Source organism: Mesoplodon mirus (genome assembly GCF_964341445.2).
Source record: "Mesoplodon mirus genome assembly, chromosome: 6".
NCBI classification, from domain to species: Eukaryota; Metazoa; Chordata; class Mammalia; order Artiodactyla; family Ziphiidae; genus Mesoplodon; species Mesoplodon mirus.
The window spans coordinates 49,606,907-49,625,613 of NC_138982.1; the positions used below are offsets into that span (position 1 = coordinate 49,606,907).

At 35.6% G+C, this 18,707-nt stretch overlaps 1 protein-coding gene across 4 annotated transcripts in view; it reads right to left on the bottom strand.

Annotated features, from left to right (window-relative positions):
- FXR1 (FMR1 autosomal homolog 1) overlaps positions 1-18,707 on the bottom strand; it is a 57,023-nt gene that overhangs the window by 30,547 nt on the left and 7,769 nt on the right. For all 4 annotated transcript variants that reach the window (XM_082625444.1, XM_082625446.1, XM_082625445.1 and 1 more), the window contains exons 2-3: positions 9,294-9,346; positions 7,759-7,852 (exon numbers count right to left, since the gene is read on the bottom strand). In XM_082625444.1, coding sequence (XP_082481570.1) covers positions 7,759-7,852; positions 9,294-9,346 — 147 coding nt within the window. The remainder of the gene's footprint in view (positions 1-7,758; positions 7,853-9,293; positions 9,347-18,707) is intronic.

Sequence of the window (18,707 nt, forward strand, 5' to 3'; positions counted from 1 at the left end):
AGAGATGGACTTTAAATCTGATATCAGCATTTACAAGATGGGTATGTTCTGGGTTTATGCATGATAGCTGATGAGCAATAAGTTAATATTCAGAAAACTTTGCTCATTTTAGGTAAATGTATTGTCAAAAACCAAGAAAACATGAAATAAAAACTTGGATTTCTTTGTTTAAATGCTTATTAAAATATCTAATAATGTTTATCTTCACCATCCTTTTATTCTTACTTCTGTAAATTTATATGTAAAATGACTTAAAAATATAAAAAACAATAAAAATGGCCCATTAGACTCAAATGGTAAGTGCTGACTATTTTCCCTAGTATACTGAGAATTAAAAAAACAAAAAGAAAACCCTGAGAACAAGAAGGAAAGTGCCCTTTCCAAGCACTATCTTAGAAAGGCAGTTCAGCTAAACAGACTGTTGATCTACAGTGGATGGGTGCCTCAAGCTTGAATGCTGAAAAATGGGTCTTAAAATAAACTACCTGTTCTATTTCACCAAAGAATAACCATCTAGGAATCTGGTTTTCTATGTAAGTTTACCTACAAAAAAGAATAAAACATTGTGGACTGTCTTGCAGCTTTAGTTCTCACTGAACATTAAAATGCTGGATTTCATTTTACACTTACATCCATCTCTGTAAACTTCATTAATAACTGATCCCTGAAAGACAAAGCCTCTCTCATAAAGCCAAATTAATCTAAGTTCCTGGCTCAAATCAAAATGCTATGAATTTGCCTCCACTTTTGTGTTGTGGGTCAAATAACATCCTTTACAAAATGAACAGTGTACTCAACACAATAAAAAGTCATTTTAATAACCCAGTGTTAAAACCACGCCCTAGCATACTATGTCCGAGATGTAGATTATTCAATTTATTTATGACTACGTCATTGGAGTAAAAGCATCTCACAGAAATTCCCTTACTTCAGATTTCAATTCACTTAAATCCCCAAACTATTCCAAGAAAGCAATTCACAATCTAAGGCAATGGCCCTCATTTCTCTAACATTCTAAGTTTCTTCAAATCCAAGAAAGAGCTTAAAAAAAGACTAAGGAGTGCCCATGAGAGACCTAAAAACACAACTGTACCCAGATTGAAGAAGGCTACAGTTTCATGGAAGAATTAAATTCCAAAAGCCTATTTCAGTATTCTTTCTACCAAATGAATCCAAGTCAAACCTTACTAGCCTCCAAATTCCAGCACACAACCAAATTATGACTTAAATGGAATTCCAGTCTGGATCCTAACGTTATCAGCTTTTCATTCAAGTTAATAATGTTCAACGATGCCTTTCAAAGTTATAACCAAATAGAAATAATGTGAACACCAGCAGTAGACAATTTCTACCAGTTTTTACCTAATTCTAAATGTTAAGCATGAAACTGAATGCTTAATCATAATGACCTGTTTTACAACTACATGAAAGACATTTATTGAGTACTATTCATATCTATTTCATCTCATTACAATCTATGAAGAAATAGAAAATGTACATTAGGAAAGCAAGCTTAACATCTAGAAAACACTAATGCGATTTATCTACTTACACAACAGTATTATCTCATTAGTATTTGTGGCTGATACTTTAACAAATGGGTTTCATAAGTCTTGGAAACTGCCCATTCCCCAAAAGAAAAAGATACAAGTAATAAAGAATATGTTCACCTATTCTTTAACATATGAGCATTCCCCAGCACTAAAACTAACAACGCTGACTTCGTATTATGAGAAAGACTAACTATAGACAGCTAAAATCTTCGGACTGGTTGCAAGAATCAAACTGAAACATTTTTAAAGGTAAGATGTGAGTTATACATGTATATTGTATTTGTCTTATAAGTAAAATACTAAATTAAAAAAATTGTACGGTAAGGGGGCTTCCCTGGCAGTCCAGTGGCTTAAGACCCTGCACTTTCACTGCAGGGGGACTCGGGTTTGATCCCTGGTCAGCGAACTAAGATCCCGCATGTCATGCGGCATGGCCAAATTAAAAAAAAAAATTGTAAGGTAAGGGAATGTTCTACATCAAATTATTCTTAATCCCTTTATCAAATTTCTCTCAAGGGACCTATCCCAAGATTATAACTAAATTATAAAGATGTAGAACCATAATGTCTGACTATCTGTCATAAAAGATGGAAGAAAAGGTGTATGTCACAAGAACAAAAACTTGCCTATCCGTATTTCAACCAGAAGACTTCACAATTCAAAAAAAAAAGTTTTTATATATCAAATATGTTAAACCCAAGAGGAAAAACTTAAAAAGTCTTATAAAATTATCTATTAGCTTGAGATGTCAGGCTTCCTATGTAACACGTTTGTGTGTGTTACTAACTTGCTGAATAAGGTAGGCATCTTATAATAAAAAATAAGGCACCTCACATGTGAAATCACTGGGGAAAAACTTTCTACTGCCCTTCCAATATCCCAGAACATTATACTATATAACCAGCTTAAGAGAATCTAAAGAACTCTTCATTTTCCCATCATTTCCAACTTTACAAGTTGAGCATTATTTTCTTAGCAATCTTTTTTTTTTTTTTTGGCCATGCCACGCGTCTTGTGGGATCTTATTTCCCTGACCAGAGATCGAACCCAGGCCCTCAGCAGTGAAAGCACAGAGTCTTAACCATTGGACCACCAGGGAATTATCAATTTTCTTAGCAATCTTTAGCTAACAAAATCAACTATTAAGCAGACACTTGTCAAAAAAATTAATTATATTAAATACTTTAAAGATTTGAAAATATATGCCACTTTTTATCAACACAAAGCCACCAATTAGGTTTAAAAATAAACCTTTGAATCTTACACTTTTCAAAACCAACTTTCTATTATAAGCCGTATAGTGCCTTCTTGAGGCCACTACCAGACACTAATTTATGTTTTATAATTTCATCTAAGTCTCATAAATTGGCTGGAAAGGGCAAGCCTGAAGTAGCCAAACATGTTTGTAAAGTAATAAAATTTTAGAGTAAGCCATGTGAAATCGCCAATATTTAACCATACCTGACCTACAAGAATGGAAAGTTCATATGGCTGAATTTTTTATTATTATTTTTTAATAGAAGCATAGTTGATTTACAATATTGTGTTAGTTTCAGGTGTACAGCAAAGTGATTCAGTTTTGTATATATATATATATGTGTATATCTGTGTGTGTGTATATATGTATGTATATATATACACGTGTATATATGTTCTTTTTCAGATTCTTTTCCATTATAGGCTATTACAAAATATTGAATATAGTTCTCTGTGCTATACAGTAAGTCCTTGTTGTTTATTTTATATATAGTAGTGTGTATCTGTTAATCCCAAATTCCTAATTTATCCCCTGCCCCTTCCCCTTTGGTAACCCAACTTCGTTTTGTATGTCTGTGAGTCTGTTTAGTAAATAAGTTCACTTGTCATATTTTAGATTCCACATGATCATATGGGGACTTCCTGGCGGTCCAGTGGTTAAGACTCCACACTTCCAATTCAGAGGGCATGGGTTCAATCCCTGGTCAGGGAACTAAGATCCCACATGCCGCGTGGCGCAGCCAAAATATTAAAAAAATAAAAATTAAAAAAAAATAAGTCATATCATAAAATATGTCTTTGGCTTACTTCACTCAGTATGATTATCTCTAGCTCCATCCATGTTGCTGCAAATAGCATTCTTTCACTTTTTTATGGCTGAGTAATATCCCATTGTGTGTGTATATACACGTGTGTGTGTGTACACCATATCTTCTTTATCCACTCATCTGCCAATGGACATTTAGGTTGCTTCCACATCTTGGCTATTGTAAATAGTGCTGCTGTGAACGTTGGGGTGCCTTTATCTTTTCAAATCAGTTTTCTCCAGATATATGCCCAGGAGTGGGATTGTTGGATCATATGGTAATTCTATTTTTAGTTTTTAAAGGAGCCTCTATACTGTTTTCCATAATGGCTGCACCAATTTACATTCCTACCAACAGTGTAGGAAGATTCCTTTTCTCCACACCCTCTCTAGCATTTATTATTTGTAGACTTTTTGATAATGACCATTCTGACTGGTGTGAGGTGATATCTCATTGTAGTTTTGATTTGCATTTCTCTAATAATTAGCCATGTTGAACATCTGTATGTTGGCCATCTGTATGTCTTCTGGAAAAATGTCTATTTAGGTCTTCTGTTGTATGGCTGAACTTTAGATAAATGCCTGGACAGCTTAGTGAAAAGCTCCCTTCTGGATCATTTCTGTTCTAAATCAATTACTAATGGCCAAATCATAGTCACCTTTCCATTCTTCAAAGAGGAAGGGTTCCTAGAGCTGCAAAAGAACAAGAGTTGGGAATGTGGCACAAAATTGACAACCCTGTAATACAGCATGACATATTAGAAAGAATAACATTCAGGACAAAAACTTACACTGGTTATTCAACTTCCTAACCTTCAGGCTACATGAACCTTGGAAAGGTTAATTAAAGTATTCACAGAGTTTAGAAGAGGCCCTCAAGAGACTATTATGTCAAACTGATAGAATGTGTTTAAAAAGCCAGTTAGTTATATATATATTATATGGGTTAGTGTCAGCTGTTACCACTGCTATTATAGTATTTACAACTAGCACAAAAAGAACAGTAGCCAATGACTTAATTTAAAAAAAATCAATATACTATGCAATAAATTACCCTAAAAAGAATCAAGTTTTTTTTTTTTTTTTTTTTTTTTTTTTTTTTTGCGGTACGCGGGCCTCTCACCGCCGTGGCCCCTCCCGTTGCGGAGCACAGGCTCCGGACACGCAGGCTCAGTGGCCACTGCTCACGGGCCCAGCCGCTCCGCGGCATGCGGGATCCTCCCGGACTGGGGCACGAACCCGTGTCCCCTGCATCAGCAGGCGGACTCTCAACCACTGCGCCACCAGGGAAGCCCTCAAGTTATATTAAAAACCTAAATACTCTTTAAAAAAGGGGGGGGCATCTCTGTAGAAGTACTAAAATGGGTTATCTTGGAGGCCATGCTGGGAAAACTGGCAGATCTGAATCTGGGAAAATTGGCAGATCTGAATAAGTAAAAATATAAATTCTTAATGGCAAAAGCCACTAAAGCACAGCTTTTTAAAGAATGCCTGGGAGAAAAAATATATAACAGAAACTTACCCATAAAATGTACACATTTCCAACATCGAAAACTACATGGGCAAAAAATAAAATAGATAATAAACAGAACAAGGGGCTAACCTAACAGCCAATAAACTAATTTAAAAGACACTCCATATCACTAGTAATCAAGGTTCATAAGACAGAGAAGACAACAGCTTCCTTCTATCATGTTTATGAAAACTTACAGATGAGATTAATAATAATCCAGTCAGTCAATCTATGAGGAAACAAACACCTTAATGTATTAGCAAAATTATGAAGTGGTCATTCAAAAAGCATTTTTGGAGGACAAAATGGTATATTTTGGTATTATCAAACTTTTCAATATACATGCCTTTGATTCAGCAATTGAACCACCAAGATTTATACTAACAGAAAATGATTTACATAAGGACATTAACTCTTGCTTTTTTTGGGGGGGGTAAAAGCAAAAAACAACTGTCAATAATTTCAACGACTTCTAATTATGATACACCTATACTAAGGAGTATCATGGGGTGGTGAGAAAAAATGAGGTTAAATCTGTATGTGCAGACTTGAAAATGTCTACGGTATCTTAATTAACTGACTACAAAAATCACAAATAAAATGTATTCCCAATTTTTGTAACTTAAAAAAGCACACATATTCTTTATAAATTCAAAGAAAAAAATCTAAAGAGACATCTCTTAAATGAGATTTAAGCTGGGGTGGGCAGATAAGCACACCTACATACCTACACTAAGAGGAAAGGTTCACGTTTTACTTTATGTAACTCTGTATCATTTCACTTTTTATATTAAGCTTTGTTACTTTGAATTTAGGGGGGGAGCTTACATAAAGTTATTTGGCTCAAAATATAAAGCACTAACAACCATAATTCCTAAGCATTCATTCCATGGCATAAGAATAAATTCCTAACGCTGGCAAAAAAGCAAAACAAAAAAAGAACAATAAATCCACAGGTGGCAAGATTAATTTTAAACTTCTTCCCTATGTGAATTTTCAAAAATTTCAAAAGCACAAAAAAATTACAAAGTAACAGTATCTTAATTCCAGACCATGATTCTCATTAATTTTAAGGGAACAAATTTCACCAAGACTGAACCATAAAACAGAAAGTGAAATAAAACACTCTGTAATCATCAATTTCCAAATCATTCAATAACGTTTTGTATACAATTGGGGAGGCAAGCCATAAAGATGGTCCAGGAACTGGACAGGATCTTCCCAGATTGAGACTGAGGAAAGCACACTGTAACAACACCCTCAGCATTCCACAAAGTTTTTCCTTTAAACTGAGCCTTTACATTAACAATAACTGTCTGAACAACAATTTTAAAAATATGAAAAGCACTACTCACAGAAATGACCGCCACACATGTGGCACCCTGACACAATTAAGTTATAACATGCTTTGATTTAGCAAAAGCAGGATGCTTGCTCTAATTACCTAGAGCAAGAATTAAAATCTAGGCAAAATCTTAGAATGTGAGTTCAAGTTGTTAGGGGTTAAAGTCCTACAATTTGACTTTCTAGCCTAACATCTACAATTAACTCAAAAGAAAATTTACCATTAAAAAAATTATTAAGAATAAAAGTGGTAAGTAACTAAATGAGTTCACGTGCAAAGCACTCAGAACAGTGTATGGCACAAAGTACGTACTGTTAAGTGTTTTCAGATAGCTGTTTCAACATTAAAGATTGACCCGTGTTCCCAGTTCTCCTACCCCAGCCTACATAAATTAGGTACAAATGAGATTTGAAAATCTCTTTCAACATTATCAAGACAACTCCTTGTGAGAAATACATTTTAGCATATTTGAGCTCCTCGGAGGTACCAATTTCTTAAAAATCGAAAATGAAATTTTCTATCTCCAACAAACTCATTATGCTTCTATTTGACAATTATTTCCAAGTTTCTTTTTACATAACAGCAGGCATGTTAATAAAAAATAAATATAAAAGACAGACATTCAAGATCTACTAAGTGTGAAAAAAGCAAGATACAAAGAAGCAGTACAATTTTTATTTTTTTAAAAGAGAAAAAAGGAAGAGCCTGGGAATATGTAAACCATGAAATGTGGTTTTTATCTCTAGGCAGTGATTTTGGTTTTTTCCTTTTAAATTTTTCTGAATATTTCTAGAATATTCAAAAAGGCAGTATATGCTAATTATAATATTTCATAGTTACATAGGAACTATACTAATGATCACTACAATAAAGGATAGCTACTAATACTGCACAAAGATACTGAGGAAAAAGCACAAGGCAAAATAGCAAAAAAAAAAAAAAAAAAGGAAAATAATGACCAACGTCATATAGTTGTCTCCGCCAAATTCTGTGCAAAACAACTCAAATGCACTATCGTCTTTAGTTCTCAAATTATTTTCACTTTAGTCATTAAAAACAAAAAAACTTGACCAAGGCTACAAACCTAAAAATGGTAGCATTGAGACATTAATCCCAGTTCTGGCTCCAAAATTCAAGCATTGCTACATTACACAGCCATTACCAATAGAAAGAATGGAGAAAAGGAATTAGATTTATTCTCTAACAGCTAAACAGATTTTCCAACAAGAATATTTATTTGAAACAAAAAAAATGCACACAAGAAAATAAACTTATAAATACATACCTCTACTTCATCTCCTTCACTAATTTCTTTTTTTATATCAGGTGGTGGTGGTAATCTAACTTCATTAAATGGAACCTGGCGTTCCGGTTGCCAACTGAAGGATTAGAAAAGGAATTAACAACTTTAAAATGTATTATTCTAATAGCCCCTAATACAGAAGCTATGTAGTCTATGCTTAGTGCTGTATATTTTTCAAATCAATCATTTAGCTTTCCCCAAAGAAAAACAACTTCTGTATTAAATCTTTTTCCAAGTAGTCTGTTGAGGTAGAACAGATTTTGCATGGCTTTTGATGAAGTTTATAAATAGTTAACATCATTGACAATTATATATTGCCTCCAAATTACTCATCCTAAGGTAACAATACATACATTATTCTGCAAATGAAATAGGGTAAGTTCAGAGTAACGAACTGCAATAGTGGGATCAACTTATTACAAACACTTTTACCACTCAATGACTTATTAAGGAACACAATTTCAGAGATTATAAAATATAAGCTGCATAATTTCTTAATGTACATGTTCACAGAAATATAGAAAACTACTCAATTATTCTGAATAGCTAAATTATGAAAGGATTTAATTTTCTTACACAGATACAATTTCTTTTCTACAATGAACACATACATTGTAACTAAAACCTAGAAAAAACTTACTTTTAATCTTTGTAGCAAATACGAATGTGTTAAAACTACTACTTAAGCTGTTGCTTAATTTTTTGTGGGTTGTATTTTATAACTAAGTTGATAAAGCTAAATGCTTTCCTACTTTAAGTTCTAATAGGTCATTCACATGCCTGGGAGGTACAGCAGCATGTAAAATACTCCTATGGCTCCCCTGTGCCAACGCTGGGCAAAAAAAGAGATAAGTAAGACATTTGAGTGCTTTCTTTCATCTTTACTGTCCTAAATGGCAGCTGCTGAAAGACAGAAATCATCTCAACACTTGTTTCTACAAGAAACAGCTGTTGGGCCAGTATCTATTGAGGCAGTTACAGAAGCAGCTTAAAAGTGAAAGTTGACCAGTTTCTTTTCTGACCTTCAATTATACAGTGCTCCTTTATAACCCTTCCTAACCAAGCCCAGAACACGGTCTTTAACGTTTTTAGCACAACTTACCTAACCTTCACAATATCTATACAACTTTTTATTATTCCTTATGAATAATCAAGTAATTAAAGACAGCCTAATACTTATCTACATCATTTCAAAATTCTGTGTTTTTAAGAAGTAAGCATATTATAATCCCATTCGTGCCGTCTATTTTTGCAAAAACTACTGATTCACGTCCACATGTGATTTGACAAAGAAAGGGGTCATGGAAAAAGTGCCAAGTGAATTGTGAGCAGAAAACCAGGTGAAGTCATCAAAAACTAAAATTATTTGAACTCAAAAAGATAATCAAACCAAAGACCCCCCCACCCACCCAAAAGCACACTCATTTTCCACTGGCAATAGAAACAGCCAAAAGCAAACAGTTTGGCACTACCAAGTCTTCAAAATTAGGATCTCTATCAATAAAAAAATAACTTACTTGTTCTCAAAAACAACTGTGAGGGAGTCTTCATGAACATCTTTGATAAATCCCTATAAAGAAATTAAAAGGAAATAAATATTCAATTAAATGTTACATTAACTCTAAACCACTATATTAGAGCTACAAAAACAACATGGAGTACTAATAATAACCCAAAGCTTGGAATAGGCTAATTTGGGTTTGATTTCCATCTCCATCATTCATGAGCTGTTTGACCTTGGCAGTTACTTAACCTCTCTCTTTCATGATTACAAATGACATTAAATGACACTGTACTACTGTCAATCAGAAGAGCAATGTTCTCAAGCCAAATGCTTACACACTGAACCACTTGGTACTCAGCAAAAACTTTTCTGAAACGTCTTTATCATACTACACTCCATAATGTACACTATAAACTAATTAAATACACACAATTGCAGTACTTGGTTAAAACATGGCAAAAATGAATACATCTGTTTACCTAACCTACCTCCCAAAATATTTAAACACTATGTGTCAGATATTATTTTAAGCAAATTAGCAAACCAAAGACTAAGGAACAAACTGACGGTGGAAAAACCAAAAAGCAAACAGATCAGCACTACCACCCCAGAAAATCTTTGGAACTGAATACAGAAAGCCTTATAGAGAAGAAAGTAACCAATGAGGCTGAAAATAAAATCATTTTATTTTCAATCACCAATCACAGAATGTATGTAAGTCATGTATCTAGTCTCTCAGTACCCTCCTCCCACATTTGCTACTAAATTTTATGATTCTGTAATTTGGCCTTGATCTCTCTCCAGCTAGAAATGCCTGTGATCGACTTGTGTGTTATGGGAAATTTCAATGCATATATCTCCATGTGAGGTCTAAAACTCAAGACACTTTCAAGAGTGCTGTAGCTGGGGCTTCCCTGGTGGCGCAGCGGTTAAGAATACACCTGCCAATGCAGGAGACGTGGGTTCGATCCCTGGTCTGGCAAGATCCCACATGCCAGAACAGCTAAGCCTGTGCACCACAACTACTGAGCCCGTGTGCCTAGAGTCTGTGCTCCACAAGAGAAGCCACCGCAATGAGAAGCCCGTGCACCACAAGGGAAGAGCAGCCCCCGCTCGCCGCAACTAGAGGGAAGCCCATGTGCAGCAACGAAGACCCAAAGCAGCCGAAAATAAACTTATAAAAGATATACAGTGGCTGCCAGAAAATTTAAAAAACAGTACTATAGTAGCTCTTGCCTTGCAATTCGGAGGACATTTTTTGTTCTTCTTTCTCCTCCCAAAGCTAAAAACTAAGAGCTGCCATCTAGTTCAAGCTGTGATTATCTGATCACGCTACAACGACGACTTCCTGGCCAGTTTCTCTATTTCTACTAGTTCATCCGCACATCTACTTTCAGCAACCATTTTGGTCAGCACTTTCATAGTTATGTTACCAGCAAATCCATCTCTATTATACCCTTGCCATTTTTAAGGACTATTTTCATAAACTGAGAATTACCAAATTCATGAGTATCAGAGTAAAACATCTTTCCATCAGAGATTAGTCATATTTATACTTTCACTAACATTTTCTAGTCCTTCACAATTTTCAGAGTTTGAAATGTTTCATTAATCTTTATCATTTCTGTATAATTTATACAGCGTAAGTGCAAATGAGAGCTCCAAATCACTGGGAAATTCTACTCCTCGTTATAATAAAAAGGTTTTTTCCTATCTAAAAATCAGTGCTTATACTGCTCCCCACCCCCACTTTACATCCACCACAAACATCAGCATCAGCTTTGTCTGGGTGCACACACTGTTCACATACTTTAAGAAAAAATACAGCTCTGGAACCTACTCTTATTGCTAATATCTTTCAGGCATCAGATTAAATAAGCTAAAAACTTGATACCCAAATAGTGTATTTGGACTGTAGTGAACAATCAGAAAATATGTTCTAATCCCCAAACCCTAGATTCTAGGGATAAAGGGTTTCTAATGGCCAGATCTCTATAAAATTGATGCATTTGATACAGGACACAGTCAACACTTTTCAATTCACCAGAATAATGGCAGGTCCCTATATATTCAAGAGATGGAAAATGGCAGGGTTAGGCCTTTGCCAAAATGTTTGAGAGTCAGGAGACACCAAATAACAATGGCAACATTTTCCTGCACATGGTGTGGGTGGAGGGCGGGAGGGGGGGGGCGGCTTTATGACTAAGTCTCCATAACTTCTGTCTTTCTTGTTAGTCCAACCTTTGGGGATTTGGTCTCTTTTCCTATTCATACTCATCTGGTCCAGAACCCGTATTTCTTAGAATACTCTGACATTTCTTTTTCTTCTCCTCATACACCTACAAACATGGAAGCCCAAGCCATCATAAAATGGTCCCTTAATTTGTTCATTCACAAAGCCTGGTATATATTTACACTCGAAACTCTTAACTATAATTTAAAATAATCATCGATAAGTAACAAGGCACTTTAATAACATATTTAAAGTGTAATCAAAATATCTTAGAATGCTATCCCTGACAAAATAACAAACAGAGCATCATACAATAAAAACCCAGGAATGCCAAAAATTATGTGTAAATTAGGAGTAAGGGAGGAACAGAGGGAATAGCAGGAATCTCTGATCCCTGGAAGCACTAAATGAAGATTTTTTTTTTCAAAACCAATCTAGCCTAAAATAAAAATTTAAAAAGAAAACTCAAAGATTCAGTAAGGTGGCAAGTTAACCAAATTAGCTTTTCTAGCTAAAAATAAGCACTGGAAAATAAAAGACAAAATAATATTCTGCTAACAGCATGGTCCTAGAAATGCCCTCAACAACAAAAAAATGTACACGACCTATGTGCAGACATCTGTGAAACTTGACAAATGAATAGAAATAGACTATTTAGGGAAACATAAAGCACTCTTGACATTTTAAAATTTTCAACATGCCCCTAAATGGGATCCAACTAAAACACAAAGGAATGTGTAATTTTGTTGAGGGAATCGGAGTTAACCTTAATAAAATTACATCAAAGCCTATATTAAAAACAAACAAGAAGGCATTCAGTAAGGCAACTTTCAAATGGGGTAGAGAATAATGAGAAAACACTATCCGTACCAAATACTGAAAGTTATTTTAAAGCTACAATGATCAAGACAAAAAAGACAAGGTGCTTGGCAATTTTGAGGTGGGAGCTTCAATGGCCTGTGGAAAGAACAAGGTGCATTCCAGACATGTGCTTAACTTAAACACACATTTTTGAAGTTACAGAACACTACAGCTAAAAAAACGTTTTTCAACTCGATGAGGGTAGTCATAGGGAGAAAAAATCCTATTGATAAGCAATAATACACATGGTATGAATGAATTTCAAGAATTGAAAGAATGAGATTATGAATACAGTCAAAAGTCAGAACAGATGGCTGTGGGAAAACCACTCCGAAGAGAAACACTATTTCTTCTACAGACCTTCCAGATCCCTTATTTTAGAGAAAGAGAAGCTGAAACTATATACATCTATATAGCCCCGAAGTTTTACTCCCTAGGAGGCTGTAAATGCTGAATTTAAAACCTCATCTTCTGGGAGTTTCCTGGTAGTCCAGTGGTTAAGAATCGGTCTTGCAATGCAGGGGACGATGGTTCAATCCCTGGTCTGGGAACTAAAATCCCACATGCCTCGGGGCCACTAAGCCCGCACTAGGCAACTACTGAGCACCACAGCTAGAGAGAAGCCCAGGGACCACAACGAAGACCCAACACAGCCAAAAAATAAATGAATGTATGTTTTAAAAAAATAAATAAAATAAATAAAACCTTAACTTCTGTCTGGAACTCTTTTCAATTAAATCATTATCAATTAAATGACAAAATGCTTTTGCTAATTCACAGTTTTAAACTGTAAAAGGTTACGTCTGGCAGCAACACTATTATGAAGAAATAAGGCACCATTCCTAAAAAGCCTATTTAAGGCAAAGTCCCAGAACAAAATATCAAAATCTAATTTACAACTGGAAAGGCAGCTACCTTGTTTAATATACTAATCAATTTATCAGAGGCTTTGCTTAAGTGATGGCTTAGCAATCTACAGAGATCCATGAATCCCTTTGAGAACATTCCTACTAAACTCATTAGGAACGTATCATCCTAGTCTAAAAAAATTCCTTTGAAAAGTATCATTTCAAATTTATCTGCTACTTCAGATTTTTCAAAAATCCACTAATGGCCTCCCATTATTACAATTCATTACAACACTAAATTCACCTATCTTACAAAGCGGGGGAAGTAGAAACTTAAAAAAACTTAATACTGGGACTTCCCTGGTGGCGCAGTGGTTAAGAATCCGCCTGCCAATGCAGGGGACACGGGTTCAAGCCCTGGTCCGGGAAGATCCCACATGCCGCGGAGCAACTAAGCCTGTGAGCCGCAACTATTGAGCCCGCACGCCACAACTACTGAAGTCCACGTGCCTAGAGCCTGTGCTGCGCAACAAGAGAAGCCACCGCAATGAGAGGCCTACACACCTCAACAAAGAGTAGCCCCTGCTCGCCGCGACTAGAGAAAGCCCGTGCGCAGCAATGAAGACCGAACGCAGCAAAAAATAAACAAATAAATTTATATACTAAAAAAACCCTTAATACTCAGCAAACTACTACCTGAAGTCAGACAGCCTGAATCCTCAAAATGAGGTTTAAAGCGGAAGCCCATACCCAAAAACCCAACACTTACACCCTAAAGCTGTAACTCTTAAACCTCAAAATTCTTGTTAGAAGAGTTTACTGATTGCCAATAGACTGAGCAAAAAAGACCAGCAAGACACAGAACAAGCTTCCTAAATGGAGGCTATGTTTTCAATGACTCTTATCTCAAGTGGTAAAAGCAAGGATTCATCAGAAATCAAACCTCTAGTTCACATTTATTCTCCTAAGCAAGCAAAAAGTTCTCACAGTCACATTACTGCCTCCTTCAAACCTGATCAAGTATTCTTATATAATTTAAGATCTACTCCAGTTTTTCTCTTTAAAGTCTTTCTCAGGATCACTGGTATGACATTTAAAAATTTTATATTTATTTGGCACAACAGTCAAATAACTGTATTTTAGTTGCCTTTTCCCATGTATTAAGACATTACAGTTGATGGCTCAATTCTTGAAGCAAATTTGTGATAAAATGCTGTATTTCTAAAAATAAACTGATTGACACAGAGAACAGACTTGTGGTTGCCAAGGGGGAGGGGGGTGGGGGAGGGATGGATTGGGAGTTTGACATTAGCAAACTATTTTATACAGAATGGATAAACAACAAGGTCCTACTGTATAGCACAGGGAACTATATCCAATATCCTGTGATAAACCATAATGGAAAAGAATATGAAAAATATATATACGCATAACCAAATCCGTTTGCTGTACAGCAGAAATGCAGTGTAAATCAACTCTACTTCAATAAAATAAAATTTTAAAAAAATAAAAATAAACTGTTTAAAATAAATTCTCAGAACATTAAGAGGCACTGGAATCAGTTTGTTAGATCGTGTAGGGCCTTTCCTCTGACTGGGTAAACTTTCCATTCTCCCAAACTCCACAGTTAAAATTTGCTGCTGTGGATAAATGTAATCACAAAACTATAACCCATGAGAAAAGAAAAGTTAACAGCATAATTTATGCAAAATTCGCCTCAGGTTTTTGTTCTTCAAGAACTGACAAAATGGACAATGACTTGTTATTCTTTGATCAATTATCAGTTTGTTTAGTGATTCATTCTCTGGCCCCAGTCTACTTTCCCAGCCCATCAATTCTAACAATTTTGCATCCCTGCAATCAGGATGCTTCCTATAATTGATGGCATCTTAGAATAGCCAATAGCTGAATGGCTGCCAGGATATAAATGTCACTGTTAAGCATGCTCAAACTTGGTTTGCTTGCAATTTTCTCTGGCACTTGATTGCAACCCCTCAATAGTTCATTCAGCAAACCAATGAAGTACCATTTTAGGAAGGATTTAGGTTTCTTACCAGAAGGTTGTTCTGTTGACACCTTCTGATAAAATCAAGAAAGCACCAGCATCAAAACTTGAAGAGTGGGTGAAAATTCTTGGAAGAAAATCCTGGAGATAATAGAGGAGAGCCCTTTTAAAGTATGCTTGCAACATCAATGCTCTCCATGGCACTGAAGAAGATATTGTGAGAAGAAACACAATCATCTGAACCTGAAAATATTTTAGCCAATTTATTTTGCTTCTATTTTCCTTATGTATGCAAATGTTTAAAGATAATCTTTCAGGTGATATAGAAAAGAATTTTAAAAGATAAAACTACCACTCATAGATCAATTGGCAACATTTCTTCTTTTTTAGTGCCTCTTACAACTGATGCCATTTTAAATACAATGAAATTGTACGGCTCTTCCACTGATTTCCCAAGTCTACATATGGAAAAATAACCTGTTCCCTGGACTCTAAAACCCAACTTCCAATTATATATACATCTCCACCCATGGCTTACTTTGATACCTAAAATCAATCAACATGTCAACAGTCAGAATCATCTGCTGTCCTGCTTTTGCACTCTACACATGTATGATCCATTTTACAGGATTAAAAAAAAAGAGAAAAGTGAATACAGCAAACTGTTTCTTAATCAGGGTTCTACGAGAATACAGCCCAATCACTAAGTCATTCATTGTGTGTAATGTACTTCTCTCCCATGCATCTAAAATAGTACTAGCCATGCACAATCCTTGGAAGAATTGAGAAAATGGTGTTCCTCTGCTTTATAATTCAGATGAGAAACTGTAAGGTTGAGAAAACTGACTTAGGGACTCCCAGACCTAAGCAATTTTACACGAGTCTCAGTCTGCAAACTGAAGGAGTTGAAGCTTCTTAAACTAAGGTAATTCCTAGGCACTCAAAGGTGTGCCAAGAGTACTTAAAGCTATTCCTTCTCCCCCCAAAAATACTACGGTTCATCTTCCTGGAACTTTTATGTCAAGTAATTTAAAGAATTTAATAAACACTTTATGTTTCTGGACTGTATATACAGTTAACAGATACAGAAAGAACTCCTTATTAGGGAAAGGGAAAAAAACACTTACTGAGCAATACAATATACTGGTTTTACGGTTAAGACTGGTCTCAGATCCACTACTTACTATGCAGCAGGTAAAAGAAGAGAGGGCCCAGAGCAGTAAGGTAAGGAAAATAAGACTCTTTTAACTGTCTTTACTTGCCCAAAAGCAAGTCATAATATCCTCTTTTAGGAACTCTTTATGGTCTTCCCAGGGCACCCCAGAGACTTTTTGGAGCAATTCTCAGAAGGTTCTATCAATCCTGAATGGGACCCAGATCTCCTAGATGGTAGACTTCCTCCCATCCCAATCCTAGAAGTGAGGAAAATCTGGCTGATGAGTACAGTACCTAATTTCCCCATGTGCAAACAAAAACGAAACAAAAAAAACCCTTTAAAACAGAGAATTGGGCTTCCCTGGTGGCGCAGTGGTTGGGGGTCTGCCTGCCGATGCAGGGGACGCGGGTTCGTGCCCCGGTCTGGGAGGATCCCGCATGCCGCGGAGCGGCTGGGCCCGTGAGCCATGGCCGCGCCATGGCCGCTGAGCCTACGCATCCGGAGCCTGTGCTCCGCAACGGGAGAGGCCACAGCAGTGAGAGGCCCGCGTACCGCATTAAAACAAAAAACAAACAAAAAAACCCCAGAGAATTATTATTTAATACATGGTGCTAGCAAAACTGCCTATGATATTCAAAATGAGACCTGATGTAGTTAATATGAAATAAACAAATAAAACACTTTAAGAAAACCTAAGGAACTGTATGTATAATCTGGACACAGGCTGTCTTAACCAGGCTGGAAACCCTGAACCCTTAACAGGGAAAAAATACTTCAGTGTGTAAAAAACAGAACTCCTCTACGGCCAGGGATACCAGAGTTAACAATTTATAGATGGGGAGGGGGTATTCATATAATGAGTCCTAAGAAATCTCAAAAAGCAAAAAAGGACATCCCAGAAGGAAAATGGGGAAAAACAAGTGATTTATGGAAAAGCAAATCCTAATGGCCAACAAACACTAAAATTCACACGTGGGGATTTGCAAATCAAAGTTGTAATCTTTACATCCAAGAGATTCACAAAAATCAAAGATTATAATGCCTATTTCTGGCAAGGATGTAAGAAAAAAAAAGCTGACATTCATCAATTGAGAAAATACAAAACGTTAAGCCTTTCGGAATGTAACCTGTTAACATTTATTAGAGTTAACAGGTAAAAGTTCCCTTCCACCAGGCTATCTCGCTCTTTGAAACCTATCCAATGGAAACACATGGAGCAGGAAAAAACTGAAAACAAAGTGTCTATTAACTGGGGAATGGCTGGATTTCACAGTAATTCTTATGGTGAAATATGCAACCATTAAAAAATAAATTACACTCCAACAGAAAATGGCCAAGATGTAGATTATCTTATTTTTACAGAGCAGTATTGAAAAACACCTACGTTTGTATCTGAATGTGTATCTATGTACATTCTATGAGTATGAAGAAAAATCTGGCACGATGTATACTCGGCTATAAACAGGCTACCTAAATGGATTGTGAATGAGAGATCATGTGGAGAAGGGAAACCAAGGGAAAAAGAAAAAAATTTACAATAAAGCAAGTCTGTATATGCTTATACATATGTATAAAATTATACACTTGCATATGCATGTATAAATATTTTTAAAGAGTTGAGATTATCTTTAATACTCTGTCAATCAGCACTATTTCCATACAGCACATATATATACACATTACCACTCCCCACATATTTTTAATTTTTCCATCTCTAGTGATCTCAAATCCACATTCTAAGTAATAAACTCGTTTGTTTGATGTTTACATACAACACCTAAAAGATCTGGGTTGTTATTTGATTCCAGTAACGAGCACATTCAAGACTGCTGCAATCAAAAATTTTCTTAACTTCAAACAATACACACTTTTTTTAAAAGGACCTACATCTATGTCTGGAAATTATTTCAAATCAATAGACACATGTTCTACAAATAAAATCCACAAATTTACTAATTACATTATGTATTACAGAAATTATTGCATCATTATGGAATATGTTCTTTTAAGGAAAAAAGTTACTCAAGACAAGCCTTCAGCATCCCTTAGTACTGAACATTTAACTGTTCTGAATAAAAAATGACAATGAAAATGTGAGGATTTCATAAGAATACATAAATATCTACTAATGTTTACATACTAGTAATGTTCTTGGCTTATTAATTTCACAAGTTTATAATATCCAACAGTTCCTGAAATAGAAAGACTCAGAGGTTTCAAATGGCCACACAAAACTATAATGACTTTCCTGTTGCCAAGAGTTGAGTTGAAGTTCTCTGTAATTCCATATATGCATAAAGTTCTGGTACATATTTGAGCTTGAC